At 42.6% G+C, this 22,741-nt stretch overlaps 2 protein-coding genes across 2 annotated transcripts; one reads left to right on the forward strand and one right to left on the reverse strand.

The window, feature by feature from the left end:
* Positions 1-747: 747 nt before the first annotated feature.
* Positions 748-18,058, reverse strand: LOC127307012 (uncharacterized). The gene is made up of 18 exons (XM_051337708.1): positions 17,457-18,058; positions 16,381-16,789; positions 16,216-16,287; positions 16,069-16,131; positions 15,247-15,432; positions 13,823-14,204; positions 11,209-11,300; positions 9,643-10,377; positions 9,163-9,441; positions 8,359-8,514; positions 6,116-6,378; positions 5,590-6,019; positions 5,192-5,515; positions 2,975-3,779; positions 2,805-2,863; positions 1,790-2,248; positions 1,211-1,249; positions 748-1,098 (listed from the first exon to the last, which is right to left on the reverse strand). Exons 1-18 carry the CDS (start codon positions 17,837-17,839, stop codon positions 916-918), a joined length of 5,319 nt encoding a protein of 1,772 aa, XP_051193668.1. The 5' UTR covers positions 17,840-18,058; the 3' UTR covers positions 748-915.
* Positions 18,059-18,211: 153 nt separating this feature from the next.
* LOC127307011 (small ribosomal subunit protein mL103 (rPPR7)-like) lies at positions 18,212-19,876 on the forward strand. Its single transcript, XM_051337707.1, has one exon. It carries the CDS (start codon positions 18,242-18,244, stop codon positions 19,643-19,645), a length of 1,404 nt encoding a protein of 467 aa, XP_051193667.1. The 5' UTR covers positions 18,212-18,241; the 3' UTR covers positions 19,646-19,876.
* Positions 19,877-22,741: the final 2,865 nt, after the last annotated feature.

A 22,741-nucleotide genomic window follows, 5' to 3' on the forward strand; every position in this document is an offset into this window, starting at 1 on the left:
TCGATGGAAATCGTCATTTTAGCCGCCAGGAGTATTTGGATAGTTAGAAACAACAAAAATTTCAAGAACCAAAGGCCTACTTTTCATAGTTGGAAAGCAATATATGTTGAAAAGCTAAGAATGGTAGAACACAGGATGAAGAAAAAACATGCACAAACTTTCAAAGAATGGTTGCAATCACAAGTTTAGGTGGTTGGTCTGAGATGTGAGGCTTTTTTTTTATTTCTTCTTCTTTCTTTCTTTGTTTTTTTGATGTAAATATTATTTATATATTAATAAAAACTGCAATGGGAGTTTCCCACTTTTTACCTTAAAAAAAGAATCACACACCGGAGAGACTAATCCTTCAAAGAGTGCCTTGAATACAACTCAATAGTTTGTAGCTAGAGAGAGGGACGCCTTGAATCCCATATGGATGATAGAGAAGCACACACTCAATCTAAATCTCAAATCTTAGTCCAACCCTACATCTGTCGAACCCTTGAGAACAAACTGCAGCCACCAATGTAGCTGAATTGTTTCAGCTGTCGAACCCTTGAGAACAAACTGCAGCCACCAATGTAGCAGGGCGCATCTCAATAGTAAGATGTGACAAGGGGCAGTGACAAGCACAAGAGTACCCAAAGACTTCGTTGTATTTCCTTGCTGGCCGTCTCGGTATCATCCTCAGATGTTCTCGTATGTGTAGGCGATCTGTATGCTTTTACTGAAGTCCTAATGCAGATACACATGCTACATCACATAATGTAAGAAAAAGAATCATATATTGACCAATAGCGGAGCAACTGCCCAGCATTACACCGTATGGAAAATGCACGGTGCAGCCCACAGATGGGGAAGAACACGTTGGCAGTACATTTCACACAAACGGACAAGGAACATTTAACACAACTTTGAGCCCAAACTGAGTTACTCTTACAACATGAATGTACTTGATGGGTTAGCGAAGTAACGCCTTCTACGCTTGGTTGGTTCTGTACGGGTGCCCTGACTGAAAAGACTCTGCAATATGGTGGGACCCGTAGGCACAGGTGTTTCGCACACCCGAACATAGAGGTGTCTATCAAGTGTCAGCTTTTCCAACAAGGTCCTGCATGTCTGCAAAATTATGAAGGAAATGTAATGAGGCAAAGAGTATCTCACTGTCATTAACCGTGATCATTCAAATATCGATGATACTGGCACAAATAGACAAAGTAGGGTACCGTACCTGAGGATTCAACACTTCCATCTGATGGATAATATCCTCCTGACACAACAACACATGAGATCAAAATTCTATAATCCCAATACCAACAAAGATAGGTGAACAATAAAGCAAACAGGAAGGCAAAGAATAAGTGATTTTTTTTTGAAAGTGTACCGAGTGTCACCCTTTAAAAACGGTTGCAGGTGCAACCACATGCACTCTGGATTTTTCCTCAGAACAGTACAGGCACAACAAAGTACTCCCTCCGATCCATGATAGCGACACTTATATGGATCGGGGGGAGTAGTTTGGATCTCGTGTATTAGGAGTATGTTTTTTGTAAAGCAGGGTTTGATTTTGCAAAACCATTTGAAAGCTGCTAGAATAGGGTTATTAGGTTTACAAGTTAAGGTGTTTGGATTGTGTAAAGTAAAACGAGTTGTGGATTTTAATAACACGGTGCTTGGTCAATAATCCAAAATCATGAAAAAATACTTTATGCTGATCCAAGAATTCACAACTTACTAGTTACTAGTGGTACACAAAACTTTCGAAGTGCATAACAAGCAGATATAAATGGAAAAAAAAATAGATGCGCACCTCTACTATTCCTGGGAACTGCATCACATAGCCAATAATTCGACGAGTTAAACCTTCATACACAGTGCTATTCATGCTGCCATCGCCATTTATCCATGGTAATATAGGGTGATAAATATGCCTTTCACAAGCATGGCAGCAATCACTCTCCCTGATATCTTCTGGAGTAGACATTGTTTCCTTATCTCCCAGATTTTGGCTACACATATGAGATGAGTTTGGCTTGCTTTGAACACTAAGAACTGTGACAGTGTGCCCATCACCAAGCATTTTGACAGTCCCCTGCTTGCTAGACATGGAATGGTTCCCTTTCAGTACATTTTCGGTGCCGCCAGTCTCCGCTACTTGAGAAGCTGGAGCTCCTGGACAGCTGCAATGGCTGTATTCTGCAAGTGTGCTTATATAATACTTTGACTTATGTAATGAGTCAACGATCCGGAAACCATCATACGCATTGACCTACAAAGCAATTGAGCACACATGGTGACTCCCATGTGAATAAACAGGGTGAAATAACAGAAACCGTGGACAGCTTCTAATTTACAAAGTAATGCATTGCTCCGACAACTCGAGGCTTCATCTCAAAAAAGGGAAACACATACATCAAAGGGTGAACAGTCCCATTGTCTGAGGAAGATCAGCTGAGTACATAGAACCACTAAAATCCTTAAAAACAAAGGTAAACACCACATGGTCTGCACTTGGCTTTTCTCCATCTTACCACAGCTGAAGTGCCTAGCATGTACAAGGTGCTACATTTTCTCACATGCATTGAGCAGATATATACTCCCTGTGTTCTTTTTTATTTATTTTCTGGTAGATCATCAACGTCTACAACTATGTTGTTACCTCTACACATTTCTATAATATAAAGAAACAAAGTGTACATGGGTAATACACGATTATACCAGAACATGGACAGTGGAAATAGTCACAATTCACAACTAGGTGTCAAATATATATGTAGACAAAGAACTACACAACGAGTCTACTGTACACATGTTTACAGCTTTACCTCCATAGCCAGATGAAATCTCTTGAGGGTATGAACAATCACATTGATTAACCGTGTGCCTGCAGTGCATAAGATCAAGGAGAAATGAAATTTACCTATGAAAAACAAAGATTGTACCTCATGAAACAACCAAGTTCACGCAAATGCTTATTCATGAGAACAGTAAGTACCTAATGGATGCAGTTCCTGTGACAATTCAGTCAAATTAACTCCTCCTTCTCCACCTCGATGAATAATACAAAATGCATTTCTGAACAGATCAGAAGACAATATGCATGATTCATTTTGATTACAAGATGATGGTTGTAACTGGTCAGCATATGTTTTCATAGCATCCCAAGGCCATCCATTATAAGAGTTTTCCAACTGAGATTCAGACAACATACGCCGACATGAACTGGAGTTATTCAAATGCAGTAACATATTGTGGCTTTCGGCCTGGGAATGACCATCATTTCTACTCATTTCCCTGGCTGAACTAAAAATAAGGCACTCCTTATCATGTAACACTTGTGTGAGATCGCTTGTTTGAATTCTCTCTTGATTCAGAGCAACTTGGATACCAGGGAAACCTTTCTCGCGACGATAAGAAGGCTTGTGTTTCTTAGCCGTACCGCTTTCCTGTTCCACCATATCAGCCTTTCGTTTGTGAGTGCCATCATTCAGTCCACTGGTATCTTCAACCAAATAACTAGAGATATTAGGCCCATCAGCGTCACCAACTCCTTCGCTTGGCAAGGAAGGTGAAACGGATAACTCTCCTGACAAAACCAGAGAAAAGAGAGAAACAATTTCCCCACATTCTACATCTGGATATAAATAAAATCTACCATCCATAATGTTCTTTTGCTGCCTTATAAGCCATTTAGAAAATTCAGAAGCCTTTTTTCCTGAACCAAATGGAAAGGGTGAATGAGAAGCCTTCAAGAAGAATTTTCGTGAAAGGGTGTATGGCTTTGTTCCATTTCCACTAACCTGCAAAATGCAGGGAGAATTATGAACAATGGTACAAATTGGGAGAGAGTATGAACAACAATACAAAAATAACTGATGTCCTAAATCACAAATTACACTTAAATCAATCTGCCTGCTCGAGCTCATTACTGAACTAAAGGAGCCCTATCATTCCTTATATTAATGGCGGTGAAGATGCTGAATAGACCAATCATCCTTTCCGCATGTTAAGAAAAAAGTTTATTCAAAATAGCTCCACTGTAAAGTCAGGTGCTTAAACCGCGGGGACAGTAAAGGCTGAACTTCAAAGTACATAACATAAACATAAGTGTGTGCAGCACTGATCACCACATGAATAAATTCAGACAATGGCCAGGCAGGCAATCACACAATATTCAGATTTCGGCTTCAGAATGAATTTCCAGTTATCAACATCAGAACATGACATGTACATCCATGAAGTCCCCCCACCGAAAGCTTATATTTGTACATGTTGGTTACTTGGTTATGAAGTTATTCCTAATGGTGGTTTGTGGTAGGACATGCTTCAGATAAAGTATAATTCTTGTGATTGCAAACCATCATTAGCAAATTTTGAATCCTATGAAATTGTTATTTCTAAGTACGACTGTAAGGATAGCTTTCTCCCAGCAAAATGAGGGAAAGCGTATAGGTTTCAGAGGTAATGAAGCAAAAGAGCTGAGCTGGATTCAGCACACTGACGAATACTAGATACTGGATAGTCCTGTAGGTGGGAGCGGGCTGCCCACGGCGCCGCCAGCCAAATTCCACTCAAGTCACTAACCGTACACCCACGGACACGAACAGAATCCTGGCGGATAGTAGCGGTACGCCCGCTACCGTCGCCCCCGCGCTGCACCCTTTCCATGGCGATGGAGGCGGACGCCATGCCCCCAAGGAACTGCCCCACCGCTGCAGTCCCCGCATCCCTCCGCTCCCCCCTCAGGTCCTCTTCTCCTGCCGCCTGGATCCCGAGCAGTTTGTCTCCAGCGAGATCCGTGGGGAGCAGCCGATGCCCCCTTCACGCACCTCCACGGCCGTCTCCATGCTTCACGGCCGTCGACCTGGCTGATGCCACCCACGCGGTGCGGCCGCCCTACACCTGCGCCCCTAGCCCCCGGCGATGGTGAGTTCCTCTCCTCCTTCTTTCCTGATGGGACAACGGTGGTTGTGTTCCTTGTCCCCTAAATGTTTGACGTTTCCTGTGCGCTGATGTAAAACCACTTAGCGGGTTAAAGTGGGCCGATTGGACGCCGCTTAATATCAAGAAAATTAAAGTGCAGCAAGCGGCATCCCGCCTGGTCTGGCAGACAGACGTGGTCAAGTAGCGGTATCCCACGGACAGGCCCACTTACAGCCTGAATACTGGATATTCAATGGTAGCTTAACTGCATAAGTTAGCAAATACTGACCGTGAACTTCTTCTCATTGAGAAAAGAAAAGGCAGTGACTATTTCACTCTCTGAATAAAGCTGGAGGGTTGCAGTTAATGAAGCTTGTACTTCTGATCCTGATGATGTGCTGAGAAAAACCAACTTCAGAAGCTCTATCGCATTTGCAACAGCTAATGATTTGCATCCATCTCTGTTGACCTTAATGACCTTTTCATGAGATATGCATGGTACGTCGACGCTTTTACTTGGATGGGTTGCATTTGAATGTCTAGACAACATAGCATGTTCATGTGATCCAGCTTCTGGAACTGCAGCGCTTGTACTTGTTGCACCTTGCACAACCTGATTAATTTAAGGTGAGATTGGTAATAAACAAGACATAGGTTAGCGATCGAGGTTAATAGACAATTACTTACCAGCTCTTCCTGCCCACTTGGAATTTCCTCATTGACATTATTATCACTATTACTCTTTGCATTATTAGGCCCAACTTCCCCTGTCTGGTTCAACTTTTCTACTCGAATGAATTCAAGGACTTCATCAAGTGCATTTTTTATTTCTGGATCTTCGAAATAATCCCAATTGACTATCTCAGAATCTGAATCTTCACAGTTCCCATGGCTAGAATTTGAAATATGTGAATGGCCTTCGCTCACTTTTGACCTCCTTTCCTCTCTGAGAAGGCTACAGATTCTCACTACAGCTTTTCTTACATTTATGTTTTTATTTAAGTATGCCATCCTTTTACGACATGTATGTGGTGCAGCTGGAAGACCAGAGACAGAGTTCCAATAACATTTGGGTCCACGTGCCGCACAAAATCTAGTGTATATCATCAGCAGTTTTCTGCAGATAATAATATCCAATCAGGCTCCAGCATCATGGAAAACATTGTTTAGCTCCAGTAGTAAGGTCTATAGTGGATGCAGCATGAAATTATACCTGTTAGACTCATATGTCCACTGGAATTGTCTACCAGTGGATGATGCAGAAGTGCTCCGTGGTACTTCATCATCCTGGGTAGATTGGGCTGATATCTTTCCAGTGGATCCACTAGCTTGAACTTTTTGTTTAATAAACCTTAGGGTAACCTTATCAGAGGATCTTTTCCTTTTCTGACTGATCGATCCAGAACTAGCTCCCTGCTGCTTTTGTGTAGCAGGAAATCTGGGCTGTCTATTCTGAGAGGACGAAACACAGAGCACCTACATCAACAGAAAAAAATTCTTCGAGTCAGAAATACTGAATAGGAAATATAGGCGAAACAAATCATACATAGCGGTATTTTAACTAGGATAACGAAATAATCAGCCTAGTAATGTGGTGTTTTAGAAAATCATAACTACCGAAACAAGCAGGTAGCGACTACAGTAGGATAAGCAAATAAACATACTATTACTAACTGAAACTGAAGGCTGCATGCAAGAAAATTGCCTTCCTGCCAATATAATCTTCAAATTTTATGAGCACAGCTTATCTAGACACGGATACGTACACCTATTAGGCGATTAGCAAGTTGGATATTTATACTGTAGCAAAATCCTACGTATTGTGCTATTACAGATAATATTACTTCCAGATTCATGGACATATGTGAAGAAAGCCATGAAAATGAAATTAAGGTTGGCCTGTGTTGGAGATATGCTGCAATTGCTGCATGACTTTCAGTGGTTCATTAATACCACTAATTCTATGCAGGGACGGAGCCAGGAAAAGTTGAAAGGGGGGCCTTCCGTATGTCCAACCAACAGTGCAGTGTAACAAGCAAGCCTACCTAGTTATGATTTTTTTACGCGGAGTCAAACTCCACTGGTAGCATCCTGTCGAATCAAAAGGCCCTGAGGTATGCTAGCTTGTTAAACATATACACTCTAGTTATATGAGATCCATCCATATTGTATTACACCCTGTAAGGATGTTAGAACTACACTTGGAATCCAGAAACGGAAATCAAGTCTTCTGAATGTTCCAGTGTAAGAATTGGGGGCGGAATTGGGAAGGTGGGGAAGGCCTCCGACAGTACTGACTACTGAGCCATAACACTGAATTCTTTGGAATCAAGTGCATGAGCTGCTTTGTCGAAGGTCGCCTACACTTCACCTCATCTCTGGCACCTTGCCCTTGTCAACCTCCACTACCGCCCGCAAGTCAGCCCCTGTGCCCAAGCAACCTCCACAGCCCCGGCCTCGGTAGCGAGATCTCAAGTACATCCGCCGTCTTCAACTGTTTCTTCCTACTCCCAGTCTTCGGCTCAGGTGGCAAATGCTCACAGCCTCAACTGCCAGGTAGCTCCCACTAGCTCCTCTGCTGCCACTAGAGAGCATCCACGGCATAGCCACTCGACCACATGTGTGATCCCATTTCCCTGGCATCCAACTATGATTTGGATTTGGATGGTGACCCATTTGTTATCTACAAATTCTTTAGCAACCAAAGAGAGCAGAATTGTAAGCTTAATTCCATTTCAACTTGGAATTGAATTGGGTCTCCATTTCCACAAAATCCTCTAGAGAGTATCCATGGCATAGCCACTCGACCATATGCGTGATCCCATTTCCATGGCATCCAAATATGATTTGGATTTGGATGGTGATCCATTTGTTATCTAAAGATTATTTAGCACCCGAAGAGAAAGTTGAACTGTAAGCTCAATTCCAATCAACTTGTAATTGCATTGGGTCTCCATTTCAAATCCAAGTTTATAATACTCCCTCCGGCAAGAAAGGATGTCGCAAATTTATCTAGATACACATGTAGACGCATTTTAGTGTATCTACATGCAAATCTAGACAAATGTGTGACATCTTTTTCTGGATACAAAACATGGAGAGTTGGCTAGGCAGACCCATGTTAATCTGAGGTTCAGTTTATCTTGTATGGTTTTGTTTTGGCCCTTCATTTTAATTTTCCACTGGGATTAAGTTAATTTCTAATCAGACTGGTGACCCTTCCCTGGACCCCGCGCAAAGTGGGAGCTTCGTGCACCAGGCTGCCCTTTTTATTAAGTTAATTTCTAATTAAAGTTTGCCTCTTTTCGTCCATAAGGGAATGCCCAAAAACACAGAGTTATAGAAAAGCACTAGCACAAAGTTAGATAATATGCAAGTGCAGAACAAGGTCAATTACTAATCAGACTGGTCCTGCAGATCACTGGACGAAGATGGAGGGAAATTTCAAAAAGATACCTGTTCTACAGAGAGATTCAGCTCTCTTGCAATTCCAAGACAATCTTTGAAAGGAATTCTCCCTTCCTCACTGATACTCATAATACGCTTTTGTAACTCCAGCCGTTGTTCAGTAGTCATCAATCTACGAGAACTCCATGAACGAGGATGAGAAACCTGCATGAAACAGGGTATGCTATAGAACTCAATAAACTAAAAAAAATAGCCGATGCCAGTTGTCATACAAGTATACAACATTGTTTCCAGTAGATAATGGTGGGTTTCCAGATTGGATATTGGGGGGAAAAAAAAGGCAATCATTAAAATGCTTGCAGGTGACAATGTATATGGTCAAGAAGAAAGTACAAGCAAAGAATTAGAAAGCACAAATAAGTATGACAATATCAATATCTTGGAAAGCAGGTTAAACAGCTCTGACGCCAACTAGAGTTGGGCAGCAGCAACGCAGCAGTTAACAGCAACAAGGGCTGATAAATATTCCCTCCGTCCCAAAATAAGCGACTCAACTTTTCTAGATACTGATGTATCTACACACTGAAATGCATCCAGATGCATCCGTATATAGACAAAGCTGAGTCACTTATTTTGGGATCGAGGTAGTATGATACTGAGATCGTATATAGAAGGTAAAACTGGAAGGCAACAAAACTAACAAATAAGACAACATTGCACATTCAAATGAGGAGGAGCATTTTTGTTGAGGATAAAAGCAAATGAACATTTAAAATGGCCACAGGTAACCCAACAGTACAATGTTACTACTATGAGATAATATTGCAACGATGTATAGCAATGATGACAAACCTCAGGTACAGAACAGCCAGGAAAGGCACTTAATGGTTCAGCCAAGCCAGCTGTTAAATAGCAGTACTCTAGTGTTTCCCAGTAAGCATCAACAAACTCCTGCTTTGAAAGCACAAAATCATGCCGAATTTTCGGTCGATGATTCAAATTAACATGGGATGATGGAAGAATTCTTCGTATAGGTTCTTCAATGTAAGGCCTGAGCTCCATTGCATGTGTAGGCACAGCATCTGATGGTACACCCCACTCATCTACAGGTTCTTTTGCAAGTTGGAGCAACTAGCAAACATAGCCACAAAAGTGCAGAACTGGGTCATTACAAATCTAAATTGCACAGTAATCATGAACCTGACTTTGCTAAATAAGAATATGCAGCAGGCAAATATCAACCTAAAAGAGCTTCATCTTTGTATTCTCCTCACCTAAGTTTTCTAGATTCTCGCAATGTTAACTACAAACATCAAAGAGAAAGAACACTACCTTGAGCTTATCTAATATATTTATTAAACGTGAAAGTCGGCCCTTCGCATGAGTATCCATGAGCTGGTTGTATTCCTTGGTTGGAATTTCTGAAAGCACTTTACTTATCATGTTATCGATCTTCTTCGCTGATCCCACAACTTGTAGAAATAGTTCAACAGGCATTTCATTTATAGCTGCTGCCATCGAAAATAACAGACATGATTGATTAAGGTCCTTGTCATGATGCCCTTCTTTGGAATAATCAAATGGCATGCAGCAACTTGGCAAACCACTGACATATACCCATAGAAATTTATGGAACAGCTTTGCCCGAATCATTTTCGCACCAATAAATCCATTGGCATGCATAGCTTCTAATATTAATGGTTTGTTATCTTTAACCCTGCGTGAAATCCTGAGACCAGGTATGGCTGTCTTATGTTGATTTTGCTTCAATTTAGCTGCTGCACCAGAACGAATTTCAGTATCGAAGTTCCGTTGTCTGGTCCTAATTTGATCCACAAGTACCGGTGACAATTCCCCAACAGAAGAATGCAGAATGACATCAATGAGACGACTGCGCGTATAGTTTGTAACCAACGGGACACTAACTTTGATACATTTACAGCTGCCCTCTTGCTGAAGCTTATTCAAAGTGCGAGCCAATGTCTTCCTATCCATCATTTTTCCATTTTCCTTTTCAAGTCTCTCTAACCATTTATGTAACTCCACCTTTAGTACAAATTTCTTTTTCTGCAAAGGAAAAGGAGAAAAGGGTGTTACAGAACAACGAAATGCAATCAGGTATGCAGGGGTGCACGGTCAACACGCATGAACATGACCGTGCATATACACACAAAAGAAAAGAAAAATGGTGTTACTCGTTGCAAGTCTGACTAAGATAAACTATAAGCACCTCATTTATTACAAATTAAAGCAATAAAAATGAATAAACAAATGATAAACATGAAACATTGTAAAGAACAAAGAGGATATTAGCCTTGTACTAGCACCATAGAACTATACTGTCTACTACCTCTGGCCGGATTTAATCGACGCGGCTCTAGATACACGTACAGGCTAACCTTGCTTTAACTCCGCGTCAATTTATTCTGACCGGAGGGAGTAGATAGAAGCATAACAGTAAGAAATATTGAGGCCACAATCTACGAACAGACATAATCTAATGGGATGGTGTTCATGTAGGTCATTTTGGCTTATTAGTTATTACCCACCCTACATGTTCACTTTTTTCTCGTTTTATTGTAAATTTATGTTGCTTTTCATCGAATCATGACATAGTAGAGGTCATGCGACCATCCTAATACCACATGAAGAAAAAGGGATCCAGACAATATTAACACTCCTATTAAGTGCATCAAGTCAAGAGCAAGAGTAACTTCATGCAACAGATCGACAATTCAATGAAATGAAACGCAACGGAATTGCGTTTTCTCGAAAAAACTTCATGCCACAGATCAAGCTCTTGGAGAGGTAAAATGACAGTTATGTACAACACATTTGTATTTTAACAGATGCTTCGCATGGAAAAAAAAAATGATTGACGAATACTTAGCAGGCAACCTTCAACATATGTAGAATCCTTCTTTGCCGCCGATCATCAGAAGTTGAAGGGGGGCACCTCTGCCTCTTCTTCCGACCCAAAGCAAGTTTATCTAAAAGAGAAGATAAAACATGTGGATTATCTAAATTGAAGTGACCAGCATTTTCTCTCTACAACATATATGACCAGAACGTGTGGTTTTGCGCAATTTAATCATTTTAGTAAGGTCCCCGTGTATTTTGAAATTCAAATTCATAATTTTCCACAAACATTTATTCAGTATATATATAGGTTGGCTGGCAGAAAAGTGGTAGCAATAGATGCGAATTTGAAAGTGCTTTGCTGTGATCAGGATTCTACTGTTAATACAAAATATTATTCTTTAAAAGAAATAAATGGTCAGAATTGAAGAAGACCATTCTTAATCAAACCACGCCTTAAAAAAACAATGCAGAAAGTACATGCAAAAAAGGGCTACAGATAAGTCAAAACAGAAAATAGTTCGCGAAATCAAGATTGGCAAAATACTTTTTTTTACCTGAAAACTGTAGGGGAGGCCCTGACAGTAGATAGATTTTATTAAGAGGAAAGATATTACAAGAAGGGGCGGGGGGTCAGAGCAAAAAAAAAAAAATACATACTGTCTAGTCAGCTAATGAGGGGGTTCTAAAATGATCCTTCATTCTGTAAGAAAGAAGGAAAAGGTTTCTTTCGAAAAAGAAGGGCCATAAGCTCAAACTAGGGAATACATTTACCTCCTAGTTGCCCGTTTGTGACAACAATTTCCCCATTCAGCTCCAATTCATCCTACTTACCCTATTTAGTGAACCCTGTGCCAGAATTTCCTACACCCGTATCTAGACAAGACTCCGACAAGTTTTTTGGAACAGAGTGAGTATTAAATTATCGAAGTGTGGTCTATGTTGCGTGCCACGTCGGGGGCGTATTCAACAACAACATCAAAGCCTTTGTCCCAGCAAGTTGGGATAGGCTAGATATGAAACCCAACAGAAACGTATGGCAACCAAAAAGAGAAAGAGAGAGAAGAGTAAACCTGGTACGAGTAAGCTAAAGATCCTGGCACATGGATTGCTGTTTTCCATGCAGTCATATCAAGAGCCAAATCTCTAGGTACATTCCACCTCAAGTCCCTTTTTACCGTCTCGTCCCATGTCAGATTTGGTCGCCTGCTGCTCCTCTTAGTATTTTCCCCACCCTTTAGAATCCCACTGTTAACTGGTGCTTCTGGAGGCCACAATATATGTACAAACCCCCTTAGTCGGTGTTGGACTAGCTTCTCTTTACTCGGTGCCACCCCTACCCTTGTTCCGAATTCTGTCCTTTCTTGTGTGGCCGCACATCCACAGTAGCATTGGCATCTCTGCGACACTCATTTGTTAGATGTGCTGCCTTTTAGTGGACCAACAGTCCGCTCCATATAGCATTGCCGGTCTGATCGCCGTCCTATAAAACCTTACCTTTTAGTTTTTGTGGTACCTTGTCACATAGGATTCCAGATGCTTGCCGCCATTTCACCCACCCTGCCTTGATCCTGTGGCAAACATCCTTGTCGATATCGCCACTGCTTTGCAGGTTGCAGCATTGATCCAAAGTACCGGAAGGAGCCCCTCTTAGGAACTATTTGTCCTTCTACACTAATCTTTCCCTCTTCGCACCCAACACCACTAAAGTCGCACCTCATATAACTCGGTCTTGGTCCTACTAAGTCTAAAGTATAAACCCCGTGGATTCCAAAGCCTGCCTCCATAGCTCTAATTTCCTATATATTGTTTTCTGGGGAAACAGGTCCAGTAGCGCCAAAGGAAAAAAGTAATCATAAACGCCTAGTGTTTGAATCGAACACGAGGAAAAGACTACCTTACTTTGGAAGCAAGTACTAATTGTGCCAACAAACCTTTTCAGGGTTACAATTGATCGGGAAACGGAACTGGAGAAACACGCATTGACACGCCACGTAGACCTTGTGACTGGGTCCTACTTGACAGAGAACTTCAAAATTTAAAAGGGGTAAAATCTGTCACGAGTTTCACTCAATGGGTTAAGCAGGATGAATTGCTGCTAAAGGGGTAATTGTTGTCACAAATGGAAAATTAGATGGTAAAAAATAGAATCCACTCCCAAAAAGATCAGCTTTCCTGAGCGTTCACATGGCCCAAGTTGCAGAAGCGGAAGCTTCCATGAAAAAAAGGTTCGTTAAAAATGAGTTTGGCTGAAGAAAGCATTCAAGTCAAATCCTGATCATCAGTGAGCTGAATGTTGAGTGGGGACCTTATTAGGGGGGATTGCCTAAATGTTGCAAATGTTGTCATAAATAAAAGATCAAAACTATCTGAAAAATATAGGGGAGAGCCTGTTTTAAATATCAGCAGATTCCATGGTATTTAGTGAATGGAGATTGCAGACTGTTCACAAAGTATATGCCTTGAACATATGCGATAAATTTGGGAACCCGTGCAGATGATTTTGTTGGATCTATGAGTTATCAAGTTTTAGACAGTAGCACGTCACAAATAGTCAAATAACACAAGCTCTTATGGAAGCTTGCAGTTCCCAAGCAAAGTCTTGGAGAATACACAGTTAGCACTTAGCAGCAGAAAATTTAGATTACTTTACCTTGTTTAACTAGTTGGGAGACTCCAACACAAGCTTCATCGTTGCTTTGGAGGTAATGTCCAACTGGTTCATCATGGCATTCCTCTTCAAACAAGAGATTGTTATTAACAACAAGGTCATTGTGCGGGCTATCAGAATCCAATCCTCTAGATGGAACTAGCGACAGCAAATCGGAACGATTGGCATGGTCATCTGGGAGCCCCTCGAGACTTTGCAGAGCACTACCAGATTTGTAGAGCAAGAAGTCTTTTTTAGTCCAAACTCGGTACTGGGATGTCTTATCTAAAACTTCAGCATCCCAAGTCAAGTTGAATCTTTGGCGCATGGATGACACTCGTTTATGCAGCTTTCCTGAATTCTTGTGCCCAAGACGCTTGCCAAGCTAAATGGATGTTATATCAGAACATGTGTTACTAATTCAAGAAATTTAAAAACTAAGATGCCACAGTAGATGTGATAAGCAATGCTAATCTGTATTTATTTAAATTACATAACATGTGTACCAAAGCTACCCTACATATTCAACACCAACACATTGTTGGGTTCATATTGCAAGGATGTTTTGCGGCATGGAGCTATGCTCAGATAATCAAATGGATATTGCATTACCAAGAATGTTATACCATTTAAAGAGTAAAGATCACCTGTTATTTAAGTTGGGCAATAATGAAATTTAAATAAATATATTTGCTTGGTCCATGCAGTTAGAAACGAGAAAAAAAGTTTTGCTACCGTGTATGAGCACAAGTACGAGCCACAAATAAGCCTGCTAAAAAAACATTAAGACACCCATCATATCCAGGTATACTACAAAACCTGCCAAGAGTGTTCTATGACACTACGACTAAAAAATTTAACCGTTGTGGATAGCAAACTAGCATCGGATAAATCTAAAGGCTCCTACACAAATTGTATAGCTAATAGTGCGGATGCTGAACGACTACAATTATTAACGCTGGAAGTCTCACTTCCTTGAATATGGATTATGGGGATTTGATTTTACTATCATTGCACCATATAGTATTGAAAAAGATATTCAAGTGGACAAACACTATCAAATCTGTTATAGCACATCAAAAAATTAAGTTTAAACCAAAGTAGATTGCAAAAAATAGTTTTCATGGTAAAAAAAATCGTTTTCAGGAGCTGTCCTATCTTGAAACCGGAATTTATTGATGCCACCAAGTTGCTAAATTAATTGAGTAGTTGCTAAAACAACAGATATGTCGATATTTCAATCCGTTTAAGTACTAACAAGACTCAGGTATTCAACTATCAGAGAAAAGCAGGTGGAGAACATGTATATGTATAACTAGAAATGAAGCAGAATAGTACTGCAATGAGAAGAAATGAAAAAGACAGTATCAATGCTCTGAAGATATATAGCGCACCGTGATGCACCATTGGAAAGTTCAGAGAAGTACCTCAACAAGAGTTATACCTTTTGACCCTTGAGCTTTGATCATATCGTATATACAGTAATCTAACGGAAGCTCCATAACTTGATCAGTTGCCTGGCGTTTCTGGCCAATTTTGTAGTCGGGGATTGTACTTTTTGGTCGAAACTCTACTGGATCAAATTTCTTCAACAGGCGTAAACAGCGAACGACCTGAAAAGAGTCTAGCTAGTTGGTTCACAACAGAAGTGAAACATTGCAGCTGAATATGCTGTAATGTCTTACGCCACATATAGTGTTTTTCTTATCATTAAGTCAACTCATAGTCAAGCTACAATGATGAGTTCATAGTTGTCTATCCATGGTTTTTGTTATTTTTACATATGTATAACCAAGTTGTCTATCCACGATTGTATCTGCTGTCGTGGTGGTGTCTAGTCTGTCTTTCCTGTCTTTCAATTGGATGGTAATGTCTTGGCTCTGGAGGTCACAGCTCCACCACCTTATGTGCTCTGCTTCTGTTTGTTTGATAAAATATAGACCTGGGACCTGGGGTTATCGCATCTTCGATCTAAAACACAATGCAAGTTTCCAGCAGGAACTGAACAAGGGTATGGAATAGTGCTGGTTACTGTAACTAGTATGGTCTAGCACTCTAGCGTTACAAGAGATACCATGAAGAACAGACTTCCAATATGAAGATGGCTTGTTAATTAGCAACTCAAATCTTCAAATTCTAGCTCTTGATAGGAAGCACCAGGAACCAAAAGAATGATCCCAAAAATATTAAAATGATGGCATAAATAATAACTTAAAATAACTATAAATATGAGGAAACATTAGCATCACCTTATCATCAATTTTAGCATCGAATTCTTCGACAAGCTGTGCATCTCTTAGCCTATGCAACACCTGAAGAAGAAAGAATCTCAAAACACTCCATAAGGACGGAAACCTGAAAGTATATATGCAGTAAGCCAAAATACATATACTTACATTTCTCCATGCTCTATGTCCATATGCCATCCTGTAATCTAGATCAACTTTTATGTCTGACACAACAAGAGCCTACAGGGAAATAAATGCACCAGGTTACCAAACGTGCAATCAGAAACAAAATACAACAGGGTATCAGATGGGAAAAGGAAGAGCATGATTGACCTTTCCAGTGGCATTGTCAAGTTTGGCACATATGGCTTCCATTGCTGGAAGATAATCATGAACAGATTTGTCATTCTTGAAATTTACACCAAAAGCTCCATCTTCTTGCAAAGCATCTATATTGGTCTCTTCATTGGTCCCCAGCAATTCTGGCTTTGTAATCTCAATCCTTTGGTGTGAATTCATATTCATGTCTTTGGCGTATCGGGACAGATATATCGAATTGGTGTTGATAACATGCTTATTCCGTGAAGCCTCCTCCCCATCTGCCCCATTGTCTTTTACCTTGATGATGGTCGATTGTCTAACTATCAGCCGTTGTGATGCAAGGCTCTTTACAATAAAATGGAAGTTGTTTCCTTTCATGGAAAATGTTTCGCATAGCTCATTCTGTGTTACACCAGAAGTCCTACGCCAATAAGTAAGTAAAAAAAACAAGATGTAGATTATTGCATGTGGTATTACTGAATCCATAATATCTGGTTGCTTATTTGCAAATGCATTACGGAAACAAAGGAGAAATTGCCAACAAGAGAAATAAAAGGCCAATAGCTACTGTGTTGGAGAACGTTTATCGTATGGTAATCTGCAGATGGAATATGTGCCAATTTTCGAAGGCATCTGCAGGGTATTAACAAATCACAAGCAATACACCCACTTGGCTTGGTTAAACTTAAGAAGCATACTTTAAACCCCTTTTAAATGTCCCCAAGTGAGCCAATGCACCAATGCGGACCGGGAACTTATTTAGCTGGCAAAGGCATAAAGTAACATGTGAAGTTTGAACTGAGCATGCCACTTGAATTGTGTGTATGTATGTGGGAGCATTTTCTCATACACTGTAAGGACAACAATAACACCATGGACACACACACAAACAGCGAAACATCCCCTCCAATCTCCATAAGTAAAATAACCAGAGACATGTGAGATGACTGAATCAACATTCAGAATCTCCTAAATCGATAGACAGGATGATCACAGTAACTTGGCATGAATTAATGTGGTAGTACAACAAACAGTAGGGAAGAGGGAGTAAGCACATGACAAATTGCTCAATGTACATCGGAGCGCACCTGCTTGCCCCGACAAGCTCCAGCGTTCCCTTCTGGACGGGGCTGAGTTTGGTCTTGCCGAACCTCTGGTCGTACATCCCAAGGAAATTGCCCCTGAGCGCTTCGCTCGCCACCAGCCGCACGCCGCGCCGCTCGGCCGCCTCCAGGTCCTTCTCCGCTGGGTCTCCAGGCGCGAGAGCGGACCCGTCGCCGTCGCCCGCCACGAGGGTGATGACGGGGAGCGCGAGGAGGCGGGCCCACAGGACGCGCTTGACGGCAGGGTCGAGCGGGAGGCCCGCCGCCCCGAACGCTCCGCGGAGCGCCGGCCAGAGCTCCGGGACGGGGAGCCCGTGCGCGAGCCGCGCGCACACCTCCTCGAGCGCCGCCGAGACGAGCGCGTCCATGGGGCCGCAGCTCGAGTCGGAGGTCGACGCTTCTAGGGTTTAGGGTTTCGGCTCTGGCGGCATCGGTTTCTGCAGACGGTGGGGAGTTTGAGGTCGGGAGAGGGGAGGCGAAGCTTGCGCGCTACGGCGGGCACGGCGCGGCGCGTTCGCCGGTGGCCGCGTTCGCCGGCGCAGCAGCGAACGCCGGTGGATGTGCAGTGAAGGCGAAGGGCGGTGCGATCGGGCGGTCGGGGATACAGCCTTACAGGAGCTGGATGGATTGTTGTGGGCTTGGGTTAGCGAAAGGAATGCACGGCCCAACATAGGCCCAGTAATGGCCGACTCATCTTGCTCCGTACAGAAACAGAACGCACAAAACCTAAAACCCAAAACCCCAACTCGCTGATCCAATTCCAAGTCGAAATGGCAGCCCTCGCCTCCCTCCTCCGCCGCCGCAGCAGCCGCCGCGACGGCGTGCTCCTCCGCACGCTCTGCGCCACCACGGCCACACCTCCCGCCGCGCCCGCGCTCTCGGCCTCGGCCGCCAAGACGCGCCTCCGCCGGGAGTACGACGCCGACCGCTCCATCTCCCTCCTCGAGGCCATCGACACCACCTCCCTCTCCGCCGGCTCCACGCGCCACGCGCTCTCCCTCGCCGCGCGCCGCCTCTCCCGCGCCGGGCGGCACGCCGACGCCGAGAAGCTCCTCTCCTCCCACATCCAAGCGTCCCCAACCGAGCCGCACCTCTCCGCCATCCTCTGCTCCTACGCCTCCGCGGGGCTCCCCGAGAAGGCCCTCGACGCCTTCCGCTCCGCCGCGCCGTCCCTCGCGTCCCCGATCTCCTCAATGCCATTCAACGCCCTCTTATCGGGCTTCGTCCGGTGCCGCCGCCACCGTCGCGTCCCGGTCCTCTTCGAGGAGCTCTCCAAGGAGTTCTCGATCACCCCCAACGCCGCCTCCTACGCCATCCTGGTGAAGGCCCATTGCATGGTTCGCCACGACGCGAAGGCGCACGAAGTGCTCGCCCGGATGCGCGAGGAAGGTATACCGCCGACCATCACCATCTACACCACGATGATTGATTCCATGTATAAGCAGAAGAAGAGTGAGGAGGCCAAGGCTTTGTGGGAGCAGATGCTGGAGAGCGGATGCAAGCCGGACCAAGCATCCTATAATGTGAGGGCGATGAGCCATGGACTGGACGGCAAGCCTGATGGTGTTCTCCAGGTGATTGCGGAAATGGAGGCTGATGGAGTGGAGCCGGACACCATCACCTACAATTTCCTCATGACGGCCTATTGCAAGGCTGGGAAGGTGGAGGATGCCAAGGCGCTGTACCGTTCGCTAGGCGACAAGGGGTGCCCGGCGAATGCGGCCACGTATAAGCATATGGTGGCGTATCTTTCTGCTCATGGAGATTTTGATGCTGCGCTGGAGATTTTTAGGGAAAGCATCAGCAAGCACAAGGTGCCAGACTTTAAGACAATGAAGGGGTTTGTTGAAGGATTGGCAAAGGGAGGCAGGGTGGCTGAGGCCAAGCAGGTTATTTCCGAGGTGAAGAAGAAGTTCCCTGATAATATGTTGTCTGGGTGGAAGACGCTGGAAAAGGAGCTTGGGTTCTGCTCAGATAATGGAGATGCAATCCCTCAGGCAGAATGTGTGGCTGAAGAAGCGGTTTCTGAGGCCCAGGAGCCTGCTACTGCCGAGGCACTTGAACTCGAAGATTCTGCTGCTGAGGAAACGGGTGTGTCACAAGAATCTGCTGCGGATGGTACACCTGCACCTGAGACATCCAGTGATGAGGAAGTGCCGCGGGGTCCTGCTTAATTGAAGATTACTATGTTCTTCTTTCAATTCAGTTTGGTTAGAATGTTTTCAACATCGAGGAGCTGTCGATGCTGCTCCGTGGAGAGGTAAACACTAGGTTTTGGATAGACTCTCGGAATGCTAACGTGAATAAGTTATAGTATTGTCTATTGTGTCACTTTGGAATTATGAGTCGCATGTTACTGTGAGCTGTGTGCACAATGTTAGAAGCTATTGTTCTTGTGGTGCTTTTGTCTTCACTTAAATCTACCAGATATCACCATTTTTATCTTTATAATGAGTTGTGTATCCAAGCTTACTTTGTATGCGTGGACGACGTCTGAATTATTAGCAGGGAGTATGTGCAGTGAGACCAGCACCACTGCAAGCGAGTAGTGTAATGACTGCTGCATAATCAACGGTGTTGGTGTTGGGCCCTTTGTCTTCTCCTATTAGGGTAAGAAGAGTTGATTCATGTAATGTGTCAAGTGGGGTCCTGCCAATATCCTGCTTCTAGTTCATTTTCAGATTTTTAGTTCGAAATTTGAGACCAAAATTTGAACTAGAAATCTCAAAATGAAATAGAAGCGGGATTATGACAGAAAACTGCTTGCATCCCTAAGTTCATGATTTCTTCCATGGACAGCCGATGATATAAGGAAACTGCATTGCTGATGGTCTCAGGGTTTGTAGTTGTGTGTTAGAAATATTTTCTGGAATACCAAGTCATACTGCTGTAAGTCATTTCAGTATCACTACCACTGAAAGCGACGGAAGTGACTGCATAATCGATTCATTGTCAATGGTGTTGTTGTTGGGTCATTTGTCTTCTCATACTATCAAGGAGTATGAAGAGTTAAGTTCATGCTTTCTTCGATGAACCATCTGTGATATAACGAAGTTGATGGTCTCATGATTTGAAGTTGTGTTGGAAGTTATGTTTGGAAGAGAGACCAAGTCAAGCTGTTGTTCATTCCTCGTGACCAAAAGAGCCCAAAAAGCATTGCTATTCATATTCTTTTCCATGTAACTCTTGTTTTGCTATGAAATAAAGGATGCACCCAAAAGCTCCCGCACTGTTTTGCAATGAGATTGTATAATTAGATAAATAATGAAAGTGGAATGGTAGTTTGGGTAAGGGAATATTTGTAAAACGAATTTTATACCAAATACTTTCTGGAAGATCAGCCGACCCCAAGACATCAGGGACAGCTAGTAGATAGTATCCTACTACTACAGAACATTACAACTTACCGTTGAGATGAATCTTCAAAAATCGCAAGGTTTGGATGAAGCACTCTAGCAATAATGGATCTCCGAAAAGAACTTCATGCAGATCGGAGGCTGCACCTTCGCTAGAGCCAGCACTGACTGGCATGCTCCAGATACCTCACTACAGATAAAAACTGAAGTAATATTCATTACGAAGATTGTCGAGCAAGAACGGTATCGCCATGGCTGTGGGAATGGGTATGAACCTTCGCACAATCTCTGGCACTAAGTCTCTCACAAGGCTGACGAGAACTGCCGCTGGTGCGAACATTATGCAGCACAGGGTGAGGCGGTGCTTTTTGGTAGGTCAATAGATTCCTGTCCTTAGAAATAGGCTTGGCCAAGTGCTTATTGATATATTAGGAGTCCTCAAAGAAAAACAATAGTATCATTACTTGCCATAAAAAGAAAAACAATATCATTACATATTTCATGAAACATAATTCAATTTTTTTGCTATATTTGTGTTGGTCTGTTTTAAATTTTATTTTTGACTAATGTGTTTGCAGAAAAAACAATAGTCAAAGTTGCTTTGGAACAAATGTGGTTTGGAAATGTAGTGCGCTTTTTAGCAACCGGACTACGACTAGTCATGAAAGCGGGAGAAGAGTAGAGCGAAGTAATCATTCCATCTATAATGCTGGTGTCTTATCTCAGTATAAGATTTGAGAGAAAACGTCAAAATAAACACGGGTATGAGAGGTTGTGTTCAGGAACACCTTCAAAACGTACTCAGCATCTAAAAGACACGAAAGAGACTGTTCAGGAACACATACTCTGAAAGTATTCAACATCCAAAAAACCGTGAAATTGTACCGCAGATTTGTTACTTAATGAAGTAGTCACATTCAATTCAAGTTTATTCAGACAACAAACAACCCCAACATCCCAGGCAATTCGGCCTGCAGCTCATATTCAACACTTAAGTTCAGCCAGTGACCATCAGGTATAACCATCTGTATACTCTTCAAAATTCGTCAGAATGCCATGCCTTATGTGAAATTGGACAGCCTCTCGGCTGAACTTGCACCAATTCTGCAATTCTTACTAACTGAATTTAGCTGCATGGTGTATGAACCGAGACAACCCTCTACCAAAAACAGATCTGGCATCGGGAACCTTAAATTAACTATGCTAGACAGCATAGATCACAAGGTGCAGCATGACAAATTAAGCTTAAAAGAGTTCCCTCCCCATCACCAGTATAATGTGATCTAGATTCTTATGGAAATAAAGAAATGAAAAAACATGTCCTGCTTCTGTGTAATAACAGCCAATGAAGTTTAAAATAGATAAGCTGAGGGCCTATCGTATTTTCAGGAAAATAAATACCACATGTCACTAGATTTCAATAGAATCTGCACTGCAGAAAGTACTAACAAGGTTACTGCATTAAGAACTCAACACCATATTTGCCGATAAAACTGACATCATAGATTACTTGAGTTTGAAGAAACAAAGTTGATAGATTCCTGGCATCCAGAGTAAGCATATCATGGTGAAAAGTCACAGAACATCATATGCATAACTTTGACATAACCAATCTATCAGGCAATGCTAGAACTAACGGAGGAAAAATACAGCACCCACTGAAGCATAATTTAACATTAACGTTTCCAGTCTCATGCTACAGAAAACAATGAAGCCAAACATAAACTTTTGTGCCAATTTATCTAAGCTCAATGATGAAATTACAGATGAAGGAACACCAAAAAATCTGTTCTAGACAACCTGCCAAACATTCCAATTTCAAGCTATAACTTAGCATGACCAATGAAACGCAGGCTAGCGAAACTTCACATAGCATTGGTAGGATGAGATTCCTTCGTTCCCAACGGCCAGAAA

This window comes from Lolium perenne, chromosome 6, assembly GCF_019359855.2.
Source record: "Lolium perenne isolate Kyuss_39 chromosome 6, Kyuss_2.0, whole genome shotgun sequence".
NCBI lineage: Eukaryota > Viridiplantae > Streptophyta > Magnoliopsida > Poales > Poaceae > Lolium > Lolium perenne.